Genomic DNA, 26,050 nt, shown 5'->3' with positions numbered 1-26,050 from the left:
TTTCTTTATTCCCAAAATCTCCAGATAATTAATATCATATGTCATACACTGGACAATTTATTAAATTTTTGGACCACCAATGATTTAAAAACTGTAACTTGAAAATAACAACCCAAAAAAGCTTCCCAACTTAAGTGATAAAAGATATTTCATTTTAGTATTTCCTTATTTACTTTGAGGTACAGTTTGTAAATACACTTCTATCTCTAGTTTAACAGAATATTTAATAGCATCATGCAACAATGCTTCAAAAAATAAGAAACAACAGCCATCTTCACATAAGTCAAACATTTAATAGAGAACACATTATTTTATAAAGCAACTGGTTTTCTGTTTTTATCATCACACTTCATCTTTGGTAGAGGACATCAAACTTATCAGTGAGGAATAAACATTTTAATGATCAGAAGAGATCTTGAGCATCCCCTGCAAGAACAGAAACTCGCACAAAGCACCTCTAACAGTATTCTATTTTACTTCCAGTTTTGTCCACAAACATATAAAGGTTCTAAAGTGGTCTTTAAAGCTGTAAGCATGTCTGGTTTCTTTCTCTATGCTCCAGTTTTTGTGCAAACTAGAACTGCATTTGTGCAAGAAAATTACTTGTGTGACTCAGCACTCATATTCCTATTCAAGGATATATTTGTTTCAGCTTGAAAGTTCCTCAAACTCTTTCACAGGTATGCACATACTTAAGAGTCTGACCACAGTCAATTTCTGGTAACTTCCCAGGTTGCTAAGGTCAACTAGATACAGAATATGACAACAGTTGGGATAATGAATGAACAGTTGGGCAATACACCACATGCTGCCTAGTAATATGATGTGTCATATTCGAATCAGAACTGCTTTATTCTGTATATAATTAAGATGGACAAGAAGGATCTCAGACATAAGATATTCCATCTTCCTGTTTTAAATTAATGGGATTAGTATTGTTTGAAAGTGGCTGACTGAATTTTCAAAACAGATGTCCATTGTGTTTCTGTGGAATGCTGTTGACAGTTTCTGAAACATGCTTTGGATTCCTATCAAAATGGCTTGTGAGCAAGCTGCTTTAAAACAATACTTCATTGTTCAATTAATAGAATAAAACCAGCTTGATTGGCTAACCTTTGATCCTGGGACAGCAGCATGAGTTTTTATTACCTTAAGCTTTAGAATCAATCTTTTTTCTTCAATTTTGCTTCAAATGCAATCTGATTTATGGTTAAATAAATTCAATCAGCTATCCTTTTCTCCCTTCAGTCCTTGCTAGTCTTTGTATACCTAAACAAACAAATCTTACCTTTCTGGTTGAGCCAAAATGAAGGAGACTTGACCGGCATCTTTCTAAGGTGCTGAGGGTTTCCAGTTCCAAATATATTTTAAACTCCTCATTGCAGAAAAATATTTTTTGTCTATTTTGATGTGTCTCAGCTATAATTGGGCATTTCCTGACCATAATTTTTTCTCCCACTGAAAAAAAATCCTACTGTATAGAACTGCTCTATTCAAATACACATGCAATAGCCTACAACATGTTTTGGTTAGAACTGGGAACTGAAACCCAGTCTCTCAGGTCCAAACACAGATGCTCTTGTCATTCTTTGCAAATCACTTCTCTGCACTGCAGTACTCTACCTGGAAGATGGAAACACACTTCCCTTCTCCCACCTTTTGTCCATCTTCCCTATATATTCTACAAGCTCTCCAAGACAGAGGCTATTTCTTACCTGACAGTACACTGTCATACACAGGAGGTCCTGAGAAAAAGGATAAATGAATCCAAATCATATTACATTAATCCTGTACTAGGAGCACATAGCTCAGCATTTTACTGTGTAAATGTATCCTTAATGTATGGATACATACCACAATAAGGAAAACACATAGCAGTAATACATTTCTGTTTACATTAGTCAAGAAAACACGCTTGTTAGTAAGGTTTCCTCTGCAGCAAGTTCTCTGTGGTGACAGTTCCAGTAATGTTTAATATTGTAGGGCCCAACTTTGTAAGTCAGGAGCAGCAGGGAGTGCTCAGACTGAAAAAAAATTAATTCCCTAATAATCCAACTAGTTAAAAACCCAGAAGGTTCACCCAGTTCAGTGTCAGCCCTTTGGACACTAGGCATCCCAGCAACTGGAACAAAGAAAGTCAGATCTCTAATCCTCAAATTGTGACTCATTTCAAGCCCTTCAAGTTGTGCACCATTTATACCTCCAAGAACAGCATCCTCCTTTCTCCCTCTCTCTCTCTTTTGAGCTCCGAGGTAGGGAAGGAGGAAAGAAAGACCTATTTTTTTTTATTTAAAAAAAACCCCTATTTTTAAAATGGGATGCACAAAGCTGCTAGATTTCTCCTCAGGACCCTTGACACTGCCCTTCTTTCTCCATCTTTGCAACACAGACTACTGCATGGAAAAAAACAGGAGAGGGAACAGATTTCTCACGTTAACACTTGCACAATAGGTCAGCCACTTCTACAGATTTACTGCTTCCTAGCTTCCACAAAATAACTTATTAGAGTCTTATTTTCTTCCCCAATAATTCTCTCACATAAGAGATGTATCAGGAAATACCAAAAAAGGAGATCAGCTGACTGAATTAAGTCAGTTTCAACTATTTTCTTTTACTCACTGTTGCAGTGTTTCAAAGCCCTGTTCCTTGTACAGCAGCTCTTGCTTCATCTGAGAAAGTTCACTCTTCAGCTTCTTAACCTTGTGTGTTAAATCAAAGCAAGAGTTAGAAAATTCCTCTTGTTAAACAGCATTACACATAGCTTTGAACAGTTAATGTATTCTCTTCAACAGATGAGACAAGAAAAAAAAAAGTAAATTGCTCTACTGACACATATTAAAAACAAAAGGATCTATTATCTTCCTGATGTCTATGGGCAACATGCTTTAGTATTAAAGGGATACAAGCAGATTAAATCACATTCCTTATTTGTATTGATACCACACTGTGTTATTAAACCTGAGAGAACTTTAACAAGTAATTTACTTCTCACTTGTTAAGCATGCATTCCAACTGTCCTACAGGGACATGCCTGTTTATTTTTAGGCTTATTATATTTTCACTTTTTCATTTCCGGAAGCTCTCAAGATATTTGTACTGTAAAAGACAAAGTGTGGACTCCCTTTTATTTATTTTTTTCCCTATGAACCATCTAAAAAACTTTACAGACACTGGATCCCTAAATACATAATTCAACTCCATTTAATTCAAAGACAACAATCACCAAACATTTGGATCGCAAATATGTGTCTTTTTAACAGAACTGTCTTTAGCAAAGCATTCCCTACTTTCCCTCAATTTTCATGCTGAATTGCTTTTTAATCTCAATGCTGCTATTTCAGATATTACTACACCACAAAATATTTATGAATTGAGGTTAAATTTTTTAATCCTCCATTTAGTTTTTTATCTTGCACTTCCCAAATGTACTAAAACAAAATTTCTGGACCACCCATAAAGGTGTGTACTTTAACACAAATTAAAATTAAACCTCACCATACACATAGAGACAGAAATACCACCTTGATCTTTGAAGTCTCAAATCTTGGTATTTATACATCTATACCTGGTTCCTCTGCACGCTAAATACTAGCCAAATACTGTTAGGCTTTTTACCTTTCCAATCAGTAAGGTGAAAAAAGGAAAAGCCTGCTCTCACCTACCACTGAGAAATTCTGTTTTCATATAGGATCTCAGATATTCAATTCTTTAAAAGAATATATTATATTAAAATGAAGAATGTTGACCACTTTAACTGAAATTAATTTCAAAGTACATCTCCATGGCTTTTTTGTATCCAAATCCCCCTAGACTTCCTACCTGGTACTATTCTTCAAATTAAAAAAAAAAGTGAGTTTCCCAACATGCCAGGTGACTAAAAGTACTGAGCATATGCAGCTGCTGTAGCTTTCCAAGAGACTTAAAATGCTTTGCATGTCTAAAATAGCCAACGATTTGTGGAGTCTTTGTAGGGGTTTGTCAATATACTTGGGCCTTCAAGTTTGTACCTTCTGGCTAATTAATTTTCTGTGACAGAAAAAAAAATGTTTTCAATCTCTTATCTTCTCCAAAGCAAAATCTGTTTTCTGGATGAGGGGTTAGGTTCAGGCTTTTGGAAACTATAATCAGTAGTTGCTTTACTTGACAGAAAACTGTTTTTATTTTGACCATGCAGAATAAGTAGCATGACAAATAGGCAGTGTGTCTAAGTAGACAATCAGTGCTCCTTAACTACGCCTTCCTTGGCTAACAAAAAAACCCTCCAGAATAATCTCTCAAGTGTTCTGACCAAAATTACAGAAAATGAAAAGATATCACTTCTGTGTTCCAGGTAAAGTAATGTGTAAAATATGAAAAGAAGTGACAGCTTTTCTGAGAAACACAGAACAGATAAAACTTTTTTTTTTTTTTTTTTTTTTTTTTAAAATTCGGAATTGAATTTAGAGAAATAACGGAGCTATTTTAGTTGCCTCAGTGTCTCTGGAAATCACTGGAAACTGAGTACTGAAAAGTGAATTTGAATGCTCTGTGGGGAGAGAACTTTAGAAGATATCTGGGTTCCCTGGGAAATGCCCAGGTTTAGGTATTTTGTATTTGTAAAATCTAATGCAAGAAATGACACACAGCAGCAGTATATTGAGACATTTCTACATTGGTGCCTGAGACCAGTAAGAGACTTTGACCCTTTTTTCTTTTTTTTTTTTTTTTTTTTTTTTTAAATCTGGAATGTGAATTTATAGTAATAGTGGAAGTCACACTTAATTTCAACTTTGAGGATTGAATCTCTCAGAAACCCTTACATTTTTCCTCAAGATCATCTTCTGAGTGTTCTCTGCTGTAACTCATCATCATTTCATTACCATGAAATGTGAGTTAGGCACATTATCCTAGAAGGACGTGACCTACATCATAATACAGACTGTATGTTTACCACATCATACTTTCGTTAAACTGTTCTTGTGCTCCTTGTCTTCTCCCTCAGAACTTTAATATAATTCCCACTTTTTCACAACTCTTCACTTATTTTATCCTTCATCCCCTTTCTACTGCTTCTGCATATCATCGTAAGTCACTTGACAGGCCTCTCACTTCCTCCTCCTAACTGCATCTTCAAGCAGACTCCTCTGTCAACCTCCTTCTATTTCCAGCACTCTAGTACTAATGGAACAACAACGACAAAATCCCACCCTGTTATTCCCTACTTGCTGCATATGCATAAAACATACTGTGACGTGCTTGGTGTCGTTTGAATCATCTTACTGAGTACTAATTGAGACCCCAAATCGCCCCACTCAAAGTCCACTGCAGGATCAGAACCTTCAATTTTAATCTTGTGAGAAAGGTCTTTCTTTTTCTACTTATTTCATTTAACAGCTGTCTGATTCCTGTCACATTTTCTCTACAACCTATTGTGCAATAGGCAACTTGTGTATCCAAAGGGCTCTGCATGCTTATATTAGCACAGCTAACATGGAAAAGGCCAAAGGCCAATCCAGAACTTCCTCGAATGCTGAGTTCCCCCCTTCAGCCACCATTCCCGACGACACCAGTAAGCCTCCACCAGTGTGAGAGAGAAACAGGTTTAGTATGTCTGACTTAATAGTTCACTAAACAATGTGCAAATTCTAACTAGCTGGCTAGCAGCTTACTAATGACTAACTTGTTTCCCATTAAGTCCAACCATGCATATGCTGTAAAATGCCCCAAAAATGGCTTATTAGCAAGCATCCTCAAACATTCAAATAAAATAAACTATGATAATAGTCATACCTCTCTTGCCATCTTCCATGAAAACCACTTTCCAGCCCTAGCATCACAGGGCTCCACTTTTTCTTATCTCAATGATTTTCAAATCCAATGGCTTTGGATGACAACACACTTTATGCTGATAGAGATATTCTTGGACTGCACCCTTCTAAACTCTGCAGACAAGATTCAGGTCACCTATTTTAGGCACACATGCAACTTGGATTTTGCAATGCCAATACATCAGGTGTTGGGAACCAGCAGGATATTAGGCTCCTTGACTCCAAAAACAACAAAGAGAGGCAAGCACCTCCAAAAAATTAATTGCTGTGCTTAAGACATCTGTCTCTCTCCTTAGTGAACAGACAAAATGTAGATCTGCAGCCAAGAGGTGATTCAGTGTTTTTGCATCTTGAACTGGGAGGTTACTTAGCTCAGCTAAGTAACAGGAAAAACTGAGCACAGGACCATATCTGAATTTTCTCCTCTTTGACTTGCAGGTGACTATATTTAAATTTGGTCATGTGTTTTGTTCTTCAACAACATCATTAATTTTCCAAATATACTAGTGATCTCCTTGGCAAAGGAAGCATCTGTTACTGCTACACTTATTTTAGAAAGAAGTTCTCGCCTTGTCTTTTCATTCTTGTTCCTGACAGGGTCCTTACTGCTTATGAACTTATATAAAATTTTTCCTCCCACCTTCTTTAGTGCTGAAATAAGTTCTCTCACTAACCACCTTCTCTTCTCCTTAAATGATAAAGGACTACAACTTGAGATTGGTAGGATGAGCAGGTGTACAAGCAGTCAGGAGGGCAACACCCAGACACCAGTTCTACAGTGCATTCCATCCCTGATTTATCGTGGGATTTACAATTTTTAATAGCTATTCCACAGTTCCTTCAAAACATTGTTTAGATTCCTAATCGTATCTCTTACTTCAAATAAAGTATATTGCTCTCGAAGGCTTCTGGGTGCTGGTCTGTGCGGAAACCAGGAGGGGGCAATGGAAGAGCTGAGTAACTGCTGTAGCTTGTGCTGCTTCTGCTCCTGCAGAGCCTGTATTCCAGCCCTCATCGAAGGACTATGCTGTCAGGTGCTGTCTTTTTAACCTCCATGGTTTGATCTAATTTTTTTCATTACTAATTACAGAAAGCTCTGGCTATCTGTAAAGTATAATATGCCACAGCTGAAACAAATGAGCCCCCTACATAGATTCAGTAGAGACTAACCTGCGAATTAAAGTTTTTTATATGCATCCTGTTAGTGACCATACTGAAGCAAGCTGACCAAATAATGGGTTTTTGTTCCCTAGCAATTTCAAAATGTGAACACAAGCTTTCATTCTTGATCTGAACTGCTCCATTTTGACCAAAAGAGCAAAGTTTCAGACCAGTATTGAAAAGCATTTTTTAAAAAAACAACAGAAACTTATGAGGTAGTTCATGTAGCTAACAAGGCATTTCTCATAGAAGAAAGACTGTGTAAAAAGAGTAATCCAGCTGAAGCTCACCTAGGCCTACTGCTTTTCTATTTTCACCTAAAGATTTTTCTTCCTTTTAAAATCAAAAGCATATGAGTGAAAATAGTTATCAGATTTATTTAAACCCACATCTAATTAAAGTACCTACGTTTCTCCAAAATGTGTTATCTGAAAGTGACAGAGTCAGCTTTAAAAATTCATAAAAAACCTCTGAATGGTATTTAATAAGAATATTAGGAGGCTTCAGAATCTGGGTACAAGATACCTCTGCTAGTTCAACCTTTGCTTTCAAGAGTTATAAACTTAGCACAAAGAATAGAAAACAATACAAGTTAAGCACTCTCACCCTTAATCTTGTAGTAGAGATTTCAGCCTTCAGAATGTCAGGGTCATACTTGGTGCTTGATGAGGAGCCTGAGAATACTTTTTAAAAGGTAAAAAAAGGACAAATATTTAAGTATTTTAAAATAATTAATTACTCCCTTCTTCAATGATCTAAAACTACAAGCTGCAGAAAAATATTTTATGTTTTTTATAAAATTCTTTTATAGAGTGGCCAGCATTGCAGGATCGAAATAATTAATGAGTAATCAAAACTTCTCCCTTTTCCCCCACACCACCTGCTTCTAAGAGAGATGTTTGGCCAACTACTGGCCTCTGACAGCACTTTACTGCATGACAATTCCTTGCCCAACATTGTAACGTGTGTGTCTACTTCACCCCTGATCCCTGCACAAAGGCTACAAAATTATTGTATGTTAAAGGCAGCAACAAATTCTCTTCTTGGTCTATTGCAGACACTTGTCAACACAGTCGGCTCATTTCAGTATGCACTCATGAAGTGCAAGGATCCTATTTACTTTGAACCCAAATTTGGCAGAATTCTGTTCTGACAAACTGCATGACAAAATAGATTTCAGAGCCAACTGCCTTAAACCACGGCTCAAAGGAGTTCAATTATATCAGAGAAGAAAGTTCTATCCAGCAGAATCTCTTTATACTAAAAAAAAAATAAATAAATAGGGATGTTATATCTAAAAAAAACAGAGTAGAAGGTGTTCATAGTAAACCTTGAAAAATCATCCTAAAGAGAAACAGAATCCCCTGCAAGCACAGATCAAAGAAGTTACATTGTATTCTCTACCGTACTTACAGCTTGTATGAGAGCTTGATTTTTCTTTGTAGGCATCATTCAACCGTACATACTCATCCAGTGCCAGTGCCAGCCTCTGTTCTTTCACCTGGTACAGTTCTTTCTGAGTACTGAGAGCATCTTGGGCTACCATAAGATAATCTTTTAACATTCTCTCTTGTTCTTGCCTCCATTGTTTCCTGGGATCTTCTATTTGTGTTGTTTCTGTATAGGAGAAAAATAAAGGATTTAAAGTGACCTTTGCTGAAATCCACTTACAACTAAATAGGTTTTTTGTCTGTAATCCACAGTCACAGAAATGTAAACCATAGCTTAGCTTTTGTTACTAAGCAGATGCTCCATTTTATTTAAGTTTCTCTTTGCCACAATAGTATATGTAAGAAACAGTACTTAAGGATCAATTGCAAAATTAGGAATTAGGGTACAATGCATAAATGCTTACATAAATCTTTCCCCCATCTTCAACCTTGTATTAATAACATCCTAAAACCCAAGAAAAATATATTTTTTGCATTAGAGTGTTTGGAAATAAATGGATCAATAAAGTAATAGAATCATGTCCTTCAATGACACCTTAAAATTAATGAATTTCTGAACAAAAATGAAAAGTAATCCTAGCTATTACGTTTTTTCAAACCCCTCTCCTTTCCACTTCATTAATTTTTACAGCCATATGTTATTCATGTTTTATAGCTGTTATCTCTCTCCTTTTCCTCTAGGAAAGCAGTTTTATCTTCTCCCCTGTAAATGAAATAACAGAACATTAACTCTCCAGATCATCTCACCCAACTTTATCCCTATCCCTGCTAGGCATCTAATGCAAGATACAATTTCCTATTATGATCAACAGACAGAGAGGGCCACCTTCAAACGGCCCTTCACTCCATCAAAAACAGGTGCCCAAGATACACGGGACCAAACTGCCTTTTTGAGGTGTCTCTGTCTTTCCTCTGACTACCCGGGTAATATAAAAGAGTAGGCTGGAACAGGCTCTTCATTCACAAAGGACTTCAGGTCAACCATTTTAACACCAGCAGCCACACAGAAGACTGACTTGCATAGAATGTGCAGATGTATGGAGGATTAGACATAATGTAGTGTTATATATTAAGAACATATGTGATGAGATCAACATAATTGTAGCTTTCAAGATTTTTATGTCTGTTACTGTACATATGCAAAAAGGAAGCATTAAAGGCTGAATGTTCAATCTTATAACTTCCTGACTTAGTTCAGCACTTTTTGAAGCCGTACAATGAACATTCTTCCTTTAAAGCTAAGTAGAAAAATATTCTCCTAAGACAGCCATCAGAAGTTTGAAATCTAAATGCAAATGTGAACCACACTGCATTTTGTTTTTAAGTCACATACTATAAAGCTACATAAATCTACAGAGATAAAAAGTAACATTCAATACTAGGTATTTAAGTGTGAAGTATTTACTTCCAAAGTTTTCGGCAAAAAGGAGGAGGAAAGTTTATTCTCTGTGTTAGATTTCTGCCACTTCAGTTCTCTGAATTGCTCTACTGTGAAAACCAATGCAGGTGGGGAAAAAACTGGAATGCATGGCTGAAGACATGGCACTGGTTAAGCTGCATCTCCAATACTGTCTTCAGTTTGGGGCCCTTCTCAATAAGAATAGCATTAAGGTGCTGGAGCGTGTCTAAAAAAAAGAGCAATGAAGCTGGTGAAGGGTCTAGAGCATGAGTCTTACAAGGAGCAGCTCAGGGAACTGTGGTTGTTTAGTCTGAACAAAAGGAGGCTCAAAAGGAGACCTTATCACACTCTACAGCTACTTGAAAGAAGGCTGTAGGGAGGTATGCGCTGGTCTCTTCTCCTAAGTAGCAAGTCACAGGATGAGAGGAGATCACTTCACGTTGCACCAGGGGAGGTTTAGCTTGGATATTAGGAGAAGTTTTGTTACCAAAGGGTTTATCACGCAGTGGAACAGACTGCCCAGGGGAAGTGGTTGAGTTACCATCTTTGAAAGTATTTCAAAGTTGTATAGATGTAGTGCTTAAGGACATGGTTTAGTGGTGGCCTTGGCAGTGTCAGGTTAATGGTTCATGACCTTGAAGGTCTTGTCCAAGCAAAGCAATTCTATGAAAAAAAAACAACAAACACACAAAAAAACTGCAGCAGAACCAACCTGACGGTTCTAAACTGTAGCCAAAGTGCTCTCCTGGGGAGAAAGCATACTTTCAACTCAATATATGAAAAAAGATCTTTAAACAGCAAAAGCTGGTAAGGACAGGTTCTGGTTAATAACAATTTCCCATACTAAATACCTATTTTTTCAAAAGTTTGTGGGGTTTCTTTTGGTGTTAGTATCACATAAACCGAAGACATGCAAATAAAAAGAAGCACCCCATAAAACTAACCCTGTAGAATCTAAACTGATAATGTCTATAGAACTACTACTGCTTTCAAAAACAAATACACATACAAAGATTCACACTCCTCGCATGCTGGTGACCCCCTTCACCCTTTACAAACATGATGGCTTTTGTATTTCTACTTGGGAATGGTATTCTTAGATGTACACAACAGATGCATAGAGAGTATAAATCACATAAACCCAAGTGTGACACACAAAAAAGACTAAAGCAGAGAGGCTTTATACAGTTTGTTCTCCTATAACTGCAACACGAACACGCTCTCCAAAAAACTAACTATAGCTATGGATGCGCAAACACACACACACATCCATGTTTGTAGCCACTTGCTCTTTTCCACAAACATATCAGGCACAGAAAGAAGTAAATTGATACCTTTTCTCTCCTAAATGGTCAACACGTGTCCCTATCTGTGGCCACTTATTGCTGTTGTGCTTTAACACATCTCCACATTCACAGTTATTTACACAAGGTAAGAAGTGCTGGTTTCCAGAGGTGTCCCTTTTTTTGTGAAGCAGGATGAAGAGAATGAAGCAGGATTCTCATGGGTCAATGATCAAATAGGATAAATGCAGTTATGTTGGTTTTTTTGAGAAGAATGTAATGATGTGATTGTGTTTTAAGTGTGCAACCAGCAGCCACCAAATAATCTTACAAGATTGGAAAGTCTCATCTTCGAGCATGTTGTAGGTAATTGCCTTGTAGGTTTTAAGGGAGGGTTGCTCAACATGCAGCCCAAAAACCAAATGTAACCTGCAGAGTCCCAAAACGGGACCTACAGATGCCCTGTCCTTGTGACTGCAAGAGAAGGACAAAGCTGATCAACAGCAGATTGTTTTGTATTGCTGATAAACAAAATCAAACATTTTATTTTTGCCTCTCCAAGCTGCATGTGCAAAACAATACTATGATTATATGAGCTAACATTTTTTATACTGATAGTCATAAACAACTTAAAGGTGACCCTGAATTTTAAAAATTGCACACTAACTTCAGCATACTGAGGTTTGGGTATATGCCCATGTAGGTATATTGACTAGTCAAATTATTCTCAGCCAATTCTATCTGCATTTATTTTATTCTGGAATGAACTCTCTCAGCTGGGAAAAAACACAGTCCTGGAAAAAGCAAAACAGAATTATTACTCAACTTTTACCAAGCAGAGGAGGCTCTGTGTCTTTTAAAATATCATTAAGTGGAAACTCCACAAAATTCTATCACTTGTTTGGCAAGTTGTTCACATATATAAACGTGTGCTTGTGTAGCAGCACCATATGCTTGTTCATGTATAATTTTCAGTTGTCTCAATTTTAATCAGTAGGTTTACCCCACAGAGAAAAGAAAAACAGACAGAACTATGAATAATATTTGTGGTACTGTAGTGCTGCATTTTGAAAAGTTGGCTTATTTGACCATGTGTACCTTCTAAGGGCCAATACTTTTTTTAAAAAGCAGAGTTCTTTCAAAGCCAAATATTTATACTTCTCAGAGTAAAGCCTCACAAAGATAAGGGTTTTTTTCCTTGGACAAGAATGTTTTAAGCACCTGCTGTTAAGGTCAAACTTGTATAAACAAGAATATTTTTGAGTAAGTTACATACATGCCATTGAGAGAATAGCTTGCTGAATATTTCAAAATGAGATGTGAAGCCCTTCATGCATTTAAACCACAAAGAACATCCAAACATTTTCCTACCCTTATTATTCAACAGCTGGCGTAACAAACTTGGGAGATCTCATTCCTTTTTTTAGGACAAATGTTTCCACTGGTGACTGCAATAGGATACCTTAAAACCCTGTCTGCAGCAGACATGAACTCAAATCATCACCAGTGGAGAATGAATAAACCACTTCCCAGAACATCACCTCTCCAACATTTTCTACATCATCAGACAGTTAAATTCAACAGTTCAGCTGAGAAAACGAAGAATAATCTTCATATATCAACTTGCTCAGCCCAAAGGCGACGAGCCACAGTAAGAGAGCAGGGACACGGTGACGTGTGCCTAATACTCAGGTTACAGGTTCCTAATCTGACTTGGTTTTAGCGTCATTTGGCAAATTTGCAGATCAAAATTATTCAATTTTATTAAGAGATCTTGATTTAAAACCAATTAACTAACTTAAAGCAAACTGATGCAAATGCACAGTTAATTAATTTATAAAATATTATAAACCAGCTATTTATTTCTTCCTATTCTGTAAGGATCTGAGTGACTACCCAAGCTGGGGGTAAATTCTGTGAGACAGAAAGCACTTGAGATCTCACCCAGCAGAACCACACAAGCAGCAGGATGCCATGCTCCACCCAAGAATGTTCCTGTGTACTGAAATTATTGCAGCCCTGTCATGCTGAAGAGCAAGCTGTGATGGCTTCAATCATACTGCTAGTCATGAAATGCAGTCTTCCTGGCTCCCTGCCAGCCAGGTTTGATGCACTTAAACTCAAAGAGTTTGGCCTGAACAATAATTCAAAACCAAAATGCCAGGACTGACTTTACCTCTTCAAAGTTTTGTTTATTCCTTTGACTAGAACTTGCTTCCAGGGTAACAAGGTTACATATGCTCTGTGTAATTATACATAAGATACATATCATACATAATGTACAGGTGATAGCCAAATATACCTGTTTAAAAAATGAGATTTTTTAATATGTTATGTTCCTTTCTGCTACCAAGAAGCTCTGCCAAATTTTTACAGTCTATTTGAACAGAAGGAAACTATTACCTTATCAGCAGTAGATCATATTTCCCTAGAATACACAAAATGAAAATCCTACTAGAAAATCCCACAGGGTAGGGAACAGCTCCCTGTCACCCTACTGCTACACATGAGACAACTGGACATTTTACTACAGGATTAACAATATGTGGAAGCAACAGTTTTCCAACATCTCCTCTTGCCAAACAAGCCAATAGTGTTGACTGCTCTAGAACAACCCACATGTAAACCATCTTCCATCAGGCATGCTGCATTTAGGCAACAAAGTTAGGGAACAAATACTCTCCAGAGGTCTCACTAAAAAAATGTTGGAGTTACTAGACTGGCCACTTGAGAAGAACACACACGTAGCAAGAAAAGACAAAACTGTAACATACTTTTCATCCTGAACAGAGAACTCTTATTTGTTCAAACGTGCCCATATTATTCCAGCTTGTAAATGTAGCAGAATCACCATCTAAGAAAAGAGGCTATTTTCAGGGAAACTAGTTGACCCAGCTAGAGATGAGGACTGGAGACCTAAGATCTGTGGGGGGGAGGAGAGCAGGGGGTACTGCATGCTGCAGCTGGAGCTGCTGTAACAGCTCTCCTTTTTGGCAGTGGTGGTTTCCACCAGGTCACCTCAACCCACAAACCCCAACATTACGCATCCATATGGTCTCTCTTTCACAGTCTCTGGAGCTCACTCAACATAGAACAAAACCTATTTCATGCACTAAAACCACCAAACACTCACCAGCTCCAAGGGATAACATGAAAGTGGACAAATCATGTTCTGGCAGATTAGACGAGTTGTGTCATGTTCCCAAGGGTCAGCATAAAGGAAGAAGAACCCAGATGAGGAAGGAACTAGATACCCTTTTTTTGGCAGCAGCATGCCTTATTATGGATCCACCTATCTATTAGAACCTTAAGTATGGATCTATTCATCAATACAATGCACCTTCTCCCTCATACACCAACTTACAAGAAAGTTTCCAGACATGGAAACCAAGGCTACAATAGAAGACATTAGGTGTCAAAACTGCAGTGGCTGAACCCTGAAAAGTGGGTGGTTCTGACTGATGCTAAAGAGTGCCACACACAGCTGGCTGAGGTCTAAGCTGCACCATGTCACAACTCAGCTACATATCCTGTGTCAGGGAGGCAATTTCTCTGCCTGAAGTAGTCAGTGATTAAAAGATAACTCCATTATGCCTGACATTTCTTGTTATCTTGCATAATAACTGCAGGACTATTAACCTCCAACCACACAGAACCCCACCTTCAAGAGAGTAACACAAAGAGCTGACTACGTTCAGGGTGTCTCCTCACCAGCCCTTCTCCTGAACTCCAGTGGCTGAAGAAAGTGCACAAGCAAAATCCAGATTGTTTTTCCAACAGCCCCCAGTGCCTTTGCTGTGACAGGATTACATCCTGCTCTACAGAGGTGGTTTGAGAAGGAGAGGATACCTGGAAAGCAGCCTACCACATGCTGAGGGCAAGCCCTTGGAAAAATGCAGGCAAGCCAAACTGGGGCCAGCCACAGCAAAGCAGAATCAAGAATTCAATGACATCTCACAAAAAAATGTCTCAAGATATCTCACCAAAAAACCAACAACCCCTTAACACATATCATGTGAGGAAAAATGGTGTCTGATATCAACCATCACAGGATAACAGAGGTTAGCTTAGTGGTGGGTGGTGAAGGCAATTTTATCAATAGCATTACGTAATCACGATGGTTATGTTTATTCTACTAGTATATCCCACATTTCTTGATACACAAACGGGCTTTAAGATCTCCAGTACTTTTGTCTGCAATCAGAAAAAAAAACAGTGCAAATATTACTTCATTGTACTTCAACTGCCATAACAAATATTGCAGGCAACTGAAATGCAGGTCGTAATGAACAGTAAAGAAGCAAATGTACTAGAACTAGTTTCAGGGAGAACAACCAAGTGTTACTTACTAGACTGGCTTAAGGATTGCATTGTTTACATACCAGAGGCTTTCTGAATGTATTTATTTCTTATTCTTCCCCTCTCTTTTTAGAATACTCAAAATTCAAACTCAAACAAGAAAAACAACTCACACTCAAAAATTAGGAGTAATTCACAAACAAATGTTAGATCATTTCACATTGATGTATTTGTTCAACAGGTACATAAAAATAAAGAAGAGCATACTACAGAGACAGCACTTTCAGTAAGACCATGCAACCCAACAAGATGACATATACAGCGTCTTAAAAATGATCTAACACATTGCTGGAGAGTCAAAAGAAAATCACATTCTACCACATAATAAGATGGAATGTGGGTTCTAAAGAGAGTCATGGAGGAAAAATAGGTTATTCAGAGTACACTTTGAACTGAGCTCTCTACAACTTGTTTCCTGCTATAGAACTTGCACACACACAAAAAATCTCCTCTCTTCCAGACATCTTCTACACTTTTCCAGAAAATAATTCGTATTTGAATTTGAGTAATGAGAGAAAATGATAATGTTTTCCAGCTATACTGTGCAAGCATGAGCAGATTTCCAAGAAATATTTATTCAGAGATTTTTATGAAAAAATGTTATCCTTATGGCACATTAGTTTCCTCTAGATATTGGATAGCATATGCTTCTATGCCTCTGTCAAATGCAGTAGAAACTCTTGAGCATTTTGCTCTACATTATCAGTAAGTAGGTAGTGTTCTACTCCTATGGCTATCAGAAATAGAACATAAGAAAAGCATGCAAGTATTATCTTTACATAAAAGTCAGTAGCTAAAATGATCTTTAATCCAGACCTTTCATTGCTTAAGCCCTCCTTCTGTAGCCAGTATGTACCGGATTACTCTAATCTCTTCCTGTATCACTGATGTGAGCATCTTCCTGTAGAGAAGATGCTTACCTATAAACAAGATTCAAGATAAGCTATTCTGCACTTGGGTTTTCACCATGTGTGTTTGCTGACAGTAAAGAGCCTTCACAATCTTCTCCCAAACACTTGCCTGTCACCACTTGCTTAGAAGACTGCGGTAAGTCATGGGAACAAACAGTGCACATTTATGATCACGATACACCACCTGACTCCTTCAAGCTAATGGTAACTGCAGACCCCTGGAGGCATTTTCAGATTTCTTCCTTGTCTGAAAACACAGTTTGGCATACTTTCTTCGATACATATGTACCAGAGTCCCAGGCTGGAACAGGAAGAGTCAGCCTATCCACAATTCCCTGTGTTAGATAAGCCAGTTGTACAGGCATAAACTGGCATGCAGTCCTTTAAGATGACAACAAGTAATAGAATACCTGTACTTAAAATACTGTGTTATAAGTGTCAAACAGTATAGGTTTCAAATTTTAAGAAGATAGGAAACCCAGTGAGGAAATACAGACCTCTGATGAATTCTACCCTAAATCTAAGTAGACACAAATCCCTATACCTCTATGCTTCCTGATGATTTTCAAAGAATCACAGAATGGTAGGGATTGGAAGGGACCTCTGGAGACCAAGTCCAACACCTCTGCCAGAGCAGAACCACCTGTGGCAGGCCACACAGAAACACATCTAGAGGGGTCTTGAAAGTCTCCAGAGAAGGAGACTCCACAACCTCTCTGGGCAGCCTGTTCCAGGGCTCTTTCACCCTCACAGTAAAGAAGTTTTTCCTCATCCTGAGGTGGAACTTCCTGTGTTATAGCTTGGTGCCTTGTCTTACTACAGGGCACCGTTGAAAAAAGGCTGGCCCATTCTTGACAACCACTCTTCAGATATTTATAGACATTAATAAGGTCCCCTCTCAGTCTTCTTTTCTCAAGACTAAACAGCCCCAGGTCTCTCAGCCTTTCTTCATAAGACAGGTGTTCCAGTCCTTTAATCATCCTTGTAGTCCACCGCTGCACTCTCTCAAGTAAATCCCCGTCCCTCTTGAACTGGGGAGTCCAGAACTGGACACAGTACTCCAGATGTGGCCTTACTAGGGCAGAGTAGAGAGAAAGGATAATCTCCCTCAAGATGCTGGCCACACTGTTCTTAATGCAAATGGCTCTCTTGGCCACAAGGGCACACTGCTGTCCCATGGATAACTTGTCCACCAGGACCCCAAGGCCCTTGTTCATGGGGCTGCTTTCTAGCAGGTCAAACCCTAATCTATATTGGTGCATGGTGTTTTTTTTTCTCCCCAGGTGCAGGACTCTACCCTTATTCTTATTGAACCTCATTAAGTCCCTCTTTGCCCAGCTCTCCAGTCCGTCCACATCTTGACAAATGGCTGCACAGCCTTCAGTTTTATCAGCCAATGCTCCCAGCTTCATATCAGCAGAAGACTTGCTGAGGATACACCCTATCCCCTCATCCAGGTCACTGATGAAGACGTTGAGTAAGACTGGGCTCAGGATTGACCCCTGGGGATTTTGCATCACACGGACTCAATTTTATTTTTCTTTGTGGATGAAAATGTTAGAAAGAAATCTCTGGGAAAGGTGAATCCATGCTTCTAAAGCGGGCAGTTAAAACTTAAGGAGGGAGGAGCTGCAGAAGCAGGGAAGGTAGACATCCAACTCTGTTTTTAAGAGAAGTGCAGGGGATGGAAGGCAGGGAGCAAAATCACCACATTGAATACAAAGTCGAGTGGCAAAAAGAGAGTGGTGAGATGGGCTGAAGTACCAGTAGACTAGGAGTACCCATTGCTTCCTATCCTTGTTTTTTATATACTGTTATTAATTTCCTTTCTGTTAACCTTTGCCACTAAACATTACTAACAGCAGATACATGTTTTATAGGTTAATTAGATCAAGGCAATGAAGAAAACAACCACTTGCCTGGTTACTCCTGAGGCTGAAAATAAGAACTGGAAGTAAAGGGGATAAATTGTTGTAGAGTATGTAGGGTGCTGAAGGCAAGGTAGAACTTGTCCCAGCCCAGGATTCCCTCAGACTATTTAGGTCAAGCTAGAAATAAAAGTTTCCCTTTCGTGATCCCACTACCTCCACAGCTGTTCATTTGCACCCATCCCATGGAACAATCCAGATCAGAAAACCTGAGTGGATGGGAGAGAAGAGGGGGCAGGGAATGACAGCTCACACACTGTAGGAAGCAAAGAGATTCCCCATGACATCCTTATGCTGACAAAATGAAGGGGCAGGAACCAGAGCCAGCAATGACTGCCACTGCAGCTGCCACCACCATTTGAGAAGTGCATCTGGAAATCAAAGCCTCAGAGTCAAAACTGCTTCCTGGCAAGCTTGGACAGGGCATGCAACAGATGAAAGTTCAAGGGTGTCACTTCAAAATACCTTTAACCAATGCTAGCATGAGAACCAGCTGTCCCATTGCTTCCACCTGACTGTTCATTCATATCCCTGGTCACCTTCCCTCACTAGCTTGCATAAATAGAGGTGTGGAAGAGAGAACAAATAGCAACCTTTTTTTCCATACCAGATAAGCTTCAACACAAATCAGCCCCCTGATTTGATTCACTGTCTGGCCATGCTAACGTTCATGCCAGTATAAGCAAAAAGCAGTGCAGGAACAGAACAAAAGGCCAGAGGTAGCAATACAGCAGGACCAATTTTTTCAAAGATTTTATCAGCTTAGAAGTGTTTGCAAATCCAAGCTCCAAGAGCACACGTTTGCATCTCAGCCACAATGCCTGACATTGAAAACCCTGCAGAAGAATTGAAAATATGTTGAAATTATGCTTTGGCCTTGCCGCAAATCAACGACATCACTAATAGATATATATGTAGATATGAGCTAAAATGGAGTAATACATTTATGTTATTTTTGGTATTGCTGTGAGTCCTTAAGTGTTATTTAGCAAATTAGTGAATGTTAGCAAATGAGACAACTAAAGTAAATGAACACATGAGTGTGTATACACAATAAAAGAGTGAACAGTGTAAACTGTGAAATCTTTGGACTCTCCTAAACCACAGCATAATGGATTTTTTTGCACAGAAGGAACTCCTCACTCCCTGACCACCAAATACCATCCCTTCAGTCATCTCTCTAACAAAAGGTGTTTCTGGATCTTAGGGTAAGCATTTAGGTTCTTACGGTATTAGCTACCCACATCGTATGCAGGTCCTGCTTAACCAGATGGCCTGTAATCTGGTCTCCCTTGAAGCTCAAAGCACCACATAAAAACTCCTAATTGGGGTAGTATATTCAGAAAGTAATGACCTCAGTCAGTGCTTCTCAAAGTGGGTTACATCATGCAAAAGGATCATGAGAAAGCTCTAAGGTAATCAGCAAGAGCTGCAAAAAAACCCAAACCTAACTACATTTGAAAAAAAATCACTAAAAAGCATAAAATTATAGAAAATATGGGATGATAATAAAACTAAATTATACTTCAACATATTTAAACCAAAAACAAGCTCCTCAAGTCTGAGAGAGTATTTTACAATTGCAAGCTGCTTACAGCCAACTCTTACCCCTCTTGTGGAAAAGAAATTGAGTTTTCACTGGCAGTTAAGGGAAATAGGCTTTTCTCAGGTTTGTATGGGAGAAGGGAACGTAAGGAACTACAGTAAGTACACAGATCAGGAAAATATTTTTTTAAAAATAAATGAATTGATTAAAGTATTTTTTTATGAGCTGATGTTATAGAAATCTGGTAGAATTTTTAGAACTTTGCAAGATCACAAATGGCCATGAAAATGATCAGGGTGCTGGAGCACCTCTCTTATGAAGACAGGCTGAGGGAGTTGGAGTTGTTCAACCTGAAGATGAGAAGACTCTGGAAGACCTTATAGCGACCTTCCAATACCTGAGAGGAGCCTGTAAGAAGGCTGGGGATGACCTCTTTACAAGGGCATATAATGTAAGACAAAGGGTAATGGTTTCAAGCTAGAGAAGGGTAGATTTAGACTGAACACTAGGAAAAAGTCCTTTAATATGAGGGGAGTGGATCACTGAGAGAGATTGCCTAGAAAAGTGGTGGAGGCCCCAACCCTGGAGACATTCAAGGTCAGGCTTGATGGGGCTCTGAGGAATCTGTTCTAGTTGGGAGATGTCCCTTCTTATAGTAGGGGGGGTTGGACTAGGTGACCTTTAGAGGTCCCTTCCAACCCAATACATTCTATGATTCTATGATTAAGATCCAACCCAGTACTCCCTTCTTGAAATCAGTGGGAGTTTTGCCAATGCCTACTTCCAAGGGGAGCAGAATAAGTCCCACACTGACCAGTAATGAAAATTCCATCCTTAACATATTCAACTTTCAAGTTTTTAACAGAAAAGGAGGGGAAAACCATGAGCAGGACCTTCTGAATTTACAGTCTATTGTGCTGAAGTCTAGCCTGCTGCTTACAGCTTACTGGTTTGGTTTGAGAAATTTAATATGATTGGAGCTGTTGTACTAAAACTGAACAAAGTCCTGTGAACAACGTGAAACTTCACAGTTATATCAAATGTAACTTTGCAGAGGCAACAGTAGCAACAATAATAGAAAAATAAATTTTAAAAAGGCAGATAATAGAGAAGCTGATAAGAATAATTAATTTGGGTATGCAAGAGGAGACAATCAATGAGACTTCCCTCAATAATTTTGCTGAAATAAATCCAACCAGAAGGCAGTGAACATGAAATGTATTTAGTCACCTCTTCCTGCCTAATATATGAGAGCAGATTTCTCCTCAAGGCACTATCCCTCAAGCTGCCAATTACAGGTCCTGAAATTCCTCTTTATCCAACTTTTTTTTCAGACATCTACCCAGTGGGTGCCGTTTTACTCCTCCTCATTTGGCTTCTTTGTCCAGTAAAAGAGAGAATTAACAAAATTCTAATCAATACAGGTTAAAGAGTCTTCCTCACTCTAACATATCTACTATCCTGACTTGAGGATAGTAACAGTTCAAATAAAAAAACCCCTATATTCAACACATCAGAATTACTAGACTGCTAGTAAAGCAGTAAGCAGGCATAAAAACTGCCTTCTAGAAAGGCTTTTCTCCCCTAATTATTAGTGAACTTCGTAACAGAGATTTCAGTGGCGTCAAAACAAAACACATATAATCTGCACATTAGGCATGTCAGAGAAATGCCGTGCTCGTAAGATACTTCAGGCAGTTCACCTCCCAGCAGCACAACAGTACTCGCACCAAAATACTGTGCAAAATGCAGGGTACAAAACTAAAATATACCACTTTACAGAATAGGAAGTTTCACTGAAATTGCTACAAAGCAGCACATACATTGCTATAATAGAAACCAAATGCAATACTGAAGAATGGATGGAAAAGACTTCAAGTATACCAAAGAATGGCACTTTGTCATCCATCATACACATGAACATAATATGAAGAAACGTACCTAATAACACTTAATTGTCCCAGCCTCAGAAGGACAGGTGTACAGATGGATATATACAACTCTTCTCTATTAAGCAAAGCATTTGCAATATATTGTCAAGAGAATTCCAGGACAATGCTGTTTAAGTCTCAATATTTTATATGTGGATGAAGCAGAACTTCAACCCACAAACAGCTTATAATATTTGCCTTCAGTGCACAGAAATAGCATTTAAACATAAGGAAAATGTTAAATCTCTGTAAAAGAAAAGGCAACAAAACCATAAACCTGAGATTTTTTGAATTATTAAAAATTTTGAGCACGTATGGAATAAAAGCAGTAATCTAAAAGCACTTTCAAAAAACACCCCAAAATGTGTATTGCCTGCTCAAAATTTTATATCCTGAAGTTGTATAGTTTCGGCCAGACCAGAAGTTGAAGTTTCCTTTTATAATAGCATTTAGATTCAGAAGCAAATGCTTTTCTTTCTTCACTTTTCAAATTCAATCAGATATGTCCCTACTTTTTTAAAGTTCAGAAACGTTTAACACCACTCATAAGATCAGAGGACTCTCATTGTTATTCCAATAAAGCAGGGCTATAAAGCCCCAACTGAGGTTACTGGATGGGATTAAGTTAAAGATTATGTGTCTATCTGCAGGTGTCCAATAAGCACAGCAGATGTCTAACGTCTCATTCTAGTTATCAGAGTTCCAGTCTGACTGCACCAAAGGAGCTTAAGTCAGATCACCTTCAAAGCAGACACCCAACCAAGCAGCTACACCTCACTTTACATTATAGTGGATGTGTTGACTAGACAGGTATTTACTACAGGAGCAGCTTAGACATCTCAAAGCTGGTTCACTTGCCCATACATTTGGGATGTCATAGGATAATTAATCTTGACTCCACCTTTTTTTCCAGAACACCTCTGTTCTCTGATCGTCCATGCTGTACCTACTGACCTTGTGCAGTTGTCTCTGCTGACATAAAGGGTTTCATATGGTCATAGACACCTTACTATTTTTTAATTAAGCACACTGCTAGCACAGATACAGGCACCTATAATTCAGGTATTGATCTCAAATGGAATCTCTTCTATTATGCTACTATAAAAATTTTCTGAGAATATAGGAAAAGGCATCAATTAATACGATGTAATAAACACATAAAAAGAAGAAACAAACACTTCCAGGAGTATATTTATTTCAGTAAGTCTATCAAACATTGCATTTCAAATTCTACTGTAGTTTTGTATGGTATTTTCCCAGGTAGTTTTGTATGGTAAATTCCCATGCAATTAAAAATATATGTACAAACAGAGGTAGTCATTCTGTATCAGCAGATTTTCTTTTAAGCCTTTAAAAGCCTGTAATGTTATACCAAATGGCAAATTTTCCCCTCATTTTGATTCACCGTTCCCTTTCCAATTGCTACAAAATACAGCATTATTTATAGCTTGACATGTACTCTACAGTATTCTTAGAACTACAGTACATTTGCTGGACCTCACATACAAGTTACAGATAACCCCCCCACCTCCACTCCATACTACCTCATCAACAATAGCTCCCTTCAGTAGTTAGACTGGTACCAGTTTTTGTCACGCATATCAGACTATCTCCATCAGCGCTCATTGCTGAATATTTGATAGCCACCAAACATCACACACTTCACAGATACCATTGTTATTTACTACACGTTACATGGACTTCTTCCACAGAAAAGGACAGAGTCACAGGAATAATTTTGAGGCAGCTATACTACATCTGCAATCATCCCCCACAAATGGGATAATTTGTCTACTGAAAAATCAGAAATTGTTACTTTAACCACTCTCACAAGAAATCTTTCTCTACTCTCACATACAAGTTACAGATAACCCCCCCACCTCCACTCCATACTACCTCATCAACAATAGCTCCCTTCAGTAGTTAGACTGGTACCAGTTTTTGTCACGCATATCAGACTATCTCCATCAGCGCTCATTGCTGAATATTTGATAGCCACCAAACATCACACACTTCACAGATACCATTGTTATTTACTACACGTTACATGGACTTCTTCCACAGAAAAGGACAGAGTCACAGGAATAATTTTGAGGCAGCTATACTACATCTGCAATCATCCCCCACAAATGGGATAATTTGTCTACTGAAAAATCAGAATTTGTTACTTTAACCACTCTCACAAGAAATCCTTCCCTACTCCCAGTCATGTTTTAAAAGCTTTTTAGGAAAGTCTAAACATGATAAACTTTCTTATATAACCAATATGGCAAATTTCAAAATACTTACGGTTGACGTGGTCAATATAGTACACACCAATCTGAGGATCACATGCAGCTTCCCATCCCCATGGTAGTTCATCTCCAACACAATCCGCAAACGACAAGGGCTTGGTTAACCTAAAAAGAAAGAAACAAGTTAATGGTATAGCTCTTCTCTCTCTTCTACATGTTATATGTTTGTTATTCATATTAATTCCTATTATGCCAGTAAAGAAAAATAGCAGGGAGAAAGGAAAGCAAGTTGTTTTCTCACTCTTAAACTTTAGGCTGTTGATTGTTTTTCCTCTATTCCATCCTTCTGAATTCATTAACTCCAAGAACATAAGTTATTGCAAACGTTTTTCAGTACAGGCACTCAAGTGTGAAATTCACTGCAGCATCTTTCACGTTTGACATTTTAAAATTAAACACTAACCAATACCTTGTAAAAAAAACATAAAAATAATCTACACTCCTGTTTGTCCCGAGAACAACAGGACCCTTCAACCTTGAGTCTGTGATGACAGTACAAGATTTCAAGGTGCACAGACAGGAAACTCTGAAAAGATAACAGAACCACCTAAGATGCATTTAGCCACTTTTGTCAATCCATGTACTTGAATAAAATATGCAGCAGTGAGCATAAAGTAGACATTTTATAAGAAACATTTAGTGGGCCTTAAATGTTCACATGGTGCTTATTTTAGGAAGATAAACAATTAAAGTTTTTCATTTTAATAATGGAGCACCTATTTATAACTTGAAATAGACTGGTAACAATAAAGCATGGGCCCTTTTCCAATGGAGGCTGAGCAATGCTTTATCATCTTTTTGACTTTTAAAAAAAAATATAAATTACTATTGAGTTTCCTGTTAATAAACCCACAGATATTTGTCATGTCTAATATACTGATATATTTAACAGGAAGAACAAGAGATTTAAGGTTTTATTGTCACCACAGTGACAGTAAGATTAGTACATATCCAGAGTTTTAAAAAACTCCTCAAAGTAAGAACATCATGAGCAGGTTTTTTAAATGGTAAGCATTAATCCACTTCCTCATATTTCTCCAAAGTTTACAACATAATCCTATGAAGGTTACTAATGCTTGATTTGAGGTCCTACATACACTCACATGTATAAGGCAAATTCGCTAATTTATTGCCACTTACAAACTGCTATACAAAACCACTAACCACTCTGAAGACTATTAAAGAATTCAGGGGAGTTTACTAATGTAGAATTACATCTGGACCACCAGAATATACAATACAGATTATAGGCAGCACAAGGAAACTGTGAGAAAAGTTCTGCTTACTGGGATTCTCCATGAGAATGGCAAGCCACAGACACTCTTTTCAGTACAGTGAGAAGGTGTAGCTTCTGTAGTACCTGCTCTCCTCAACCCACTCACTACCTGCTGCCTCACAGTTAAAGAGGTCCTTTTCTAAATGAAATCTTAAACAGACATTACCCATCCTCCTCACGATGATGCAGGAGAGGACATCCCACTGAAGCTGACAAGGGTAAACTCCCCAGCAATGTCCAGGGAAAGAATAGGTCTGTAGTAAGCCAAGCCCACTTCTTGTATCCTCTCCCACTGCTAACATATGTTTTTTAATTCAGACACAGTACTGCTCTGGGTGTAGCTGTTCTGACAAGGAGCTCTCTAGAAACGCCAGCTCAGACCTGCCACCCTGCTCCTCACCCTTCCTCCTCCTTTCAGAGCAGCAGCAGCTCTGCTGCAGTGGCCAGGATGGTAGTTACACAGCTCAGCAGGCGAACAGCTGGCCTGCAAAGCTGCAGCTGCCATAGCAAAACTGCCTCATCAAATACACCTGTCCAAATGCTACCTACTAACAATTACCAGCATCACTTCCAAGATGACTGTTTTGTTTGTGACTTTGGTTAGCCACATGAACTTGTGCCAACTGCAAGGGCACATCGTGCTCTGAAGAAAATCCTGCCTCAAATTAGATTACAAATGTGAATTTTCATGAAACATTTTAAAC

At 38.4% G+C, this 26,050-nt stretch overlaps 1 protein-coding gene across 1 annotated transcript in view; it reads right to left on the bottom strand.

The window, feature by feature from the left end:
- The window catches only part of WWC2 (WW and C2 domain containing 2), a 62,324-nt gene extending 38,156 nt beyond the window's left edge, over positions 1–24,168 (bottom strand). Inside the window, exons 1-4 of the mRNA XM_009995959.1 lie at positions 24,066–24,168; positions 8,382–8,585; positions 7,575–7,651; positions 2,620–2,699 (exon numbers count right to left, since the gene is read on the bottom strand). Coding sequence (XP_009994261.1) covers positions 2,620–2,699; positions 7,575–7,651; positions 8,382–8,532 — 308 coding nt within the window. The 5' untranslated portion in view covers positions 8,533–8,585; positions 24,066–24,168. The remainder of the gene's footprint in view (positions 1–2,619; positions 2,700–7,574; positions 7,652–8,381; positions 8,586–24,065) is intronic.
- Between the last annotated feature and the right edge of the window lie 1,882 nt (positions 24,169–26,050).

Source organism: Chaetura pelagica, unplaced genomic scaffold (assembly GCF_000747805.2).
Source record: "Chaetura pelagica isolate M959 unplaced genomic scaffold, ChaPel_1.0 scaffold142, whole genome shotgun sequence".
Classification (NCBI taxonomy): domain Eukaryota; kingdom Metazoa; phylum Chordata; class Aves; order Apodiformes; family Apodidae; genus Chaetura; species Chaetura pelagica.
Note: the sequence above shows the minus strand (reverse complement) of the source record. Positions and strands in the feature narration are given on the sequence as shown.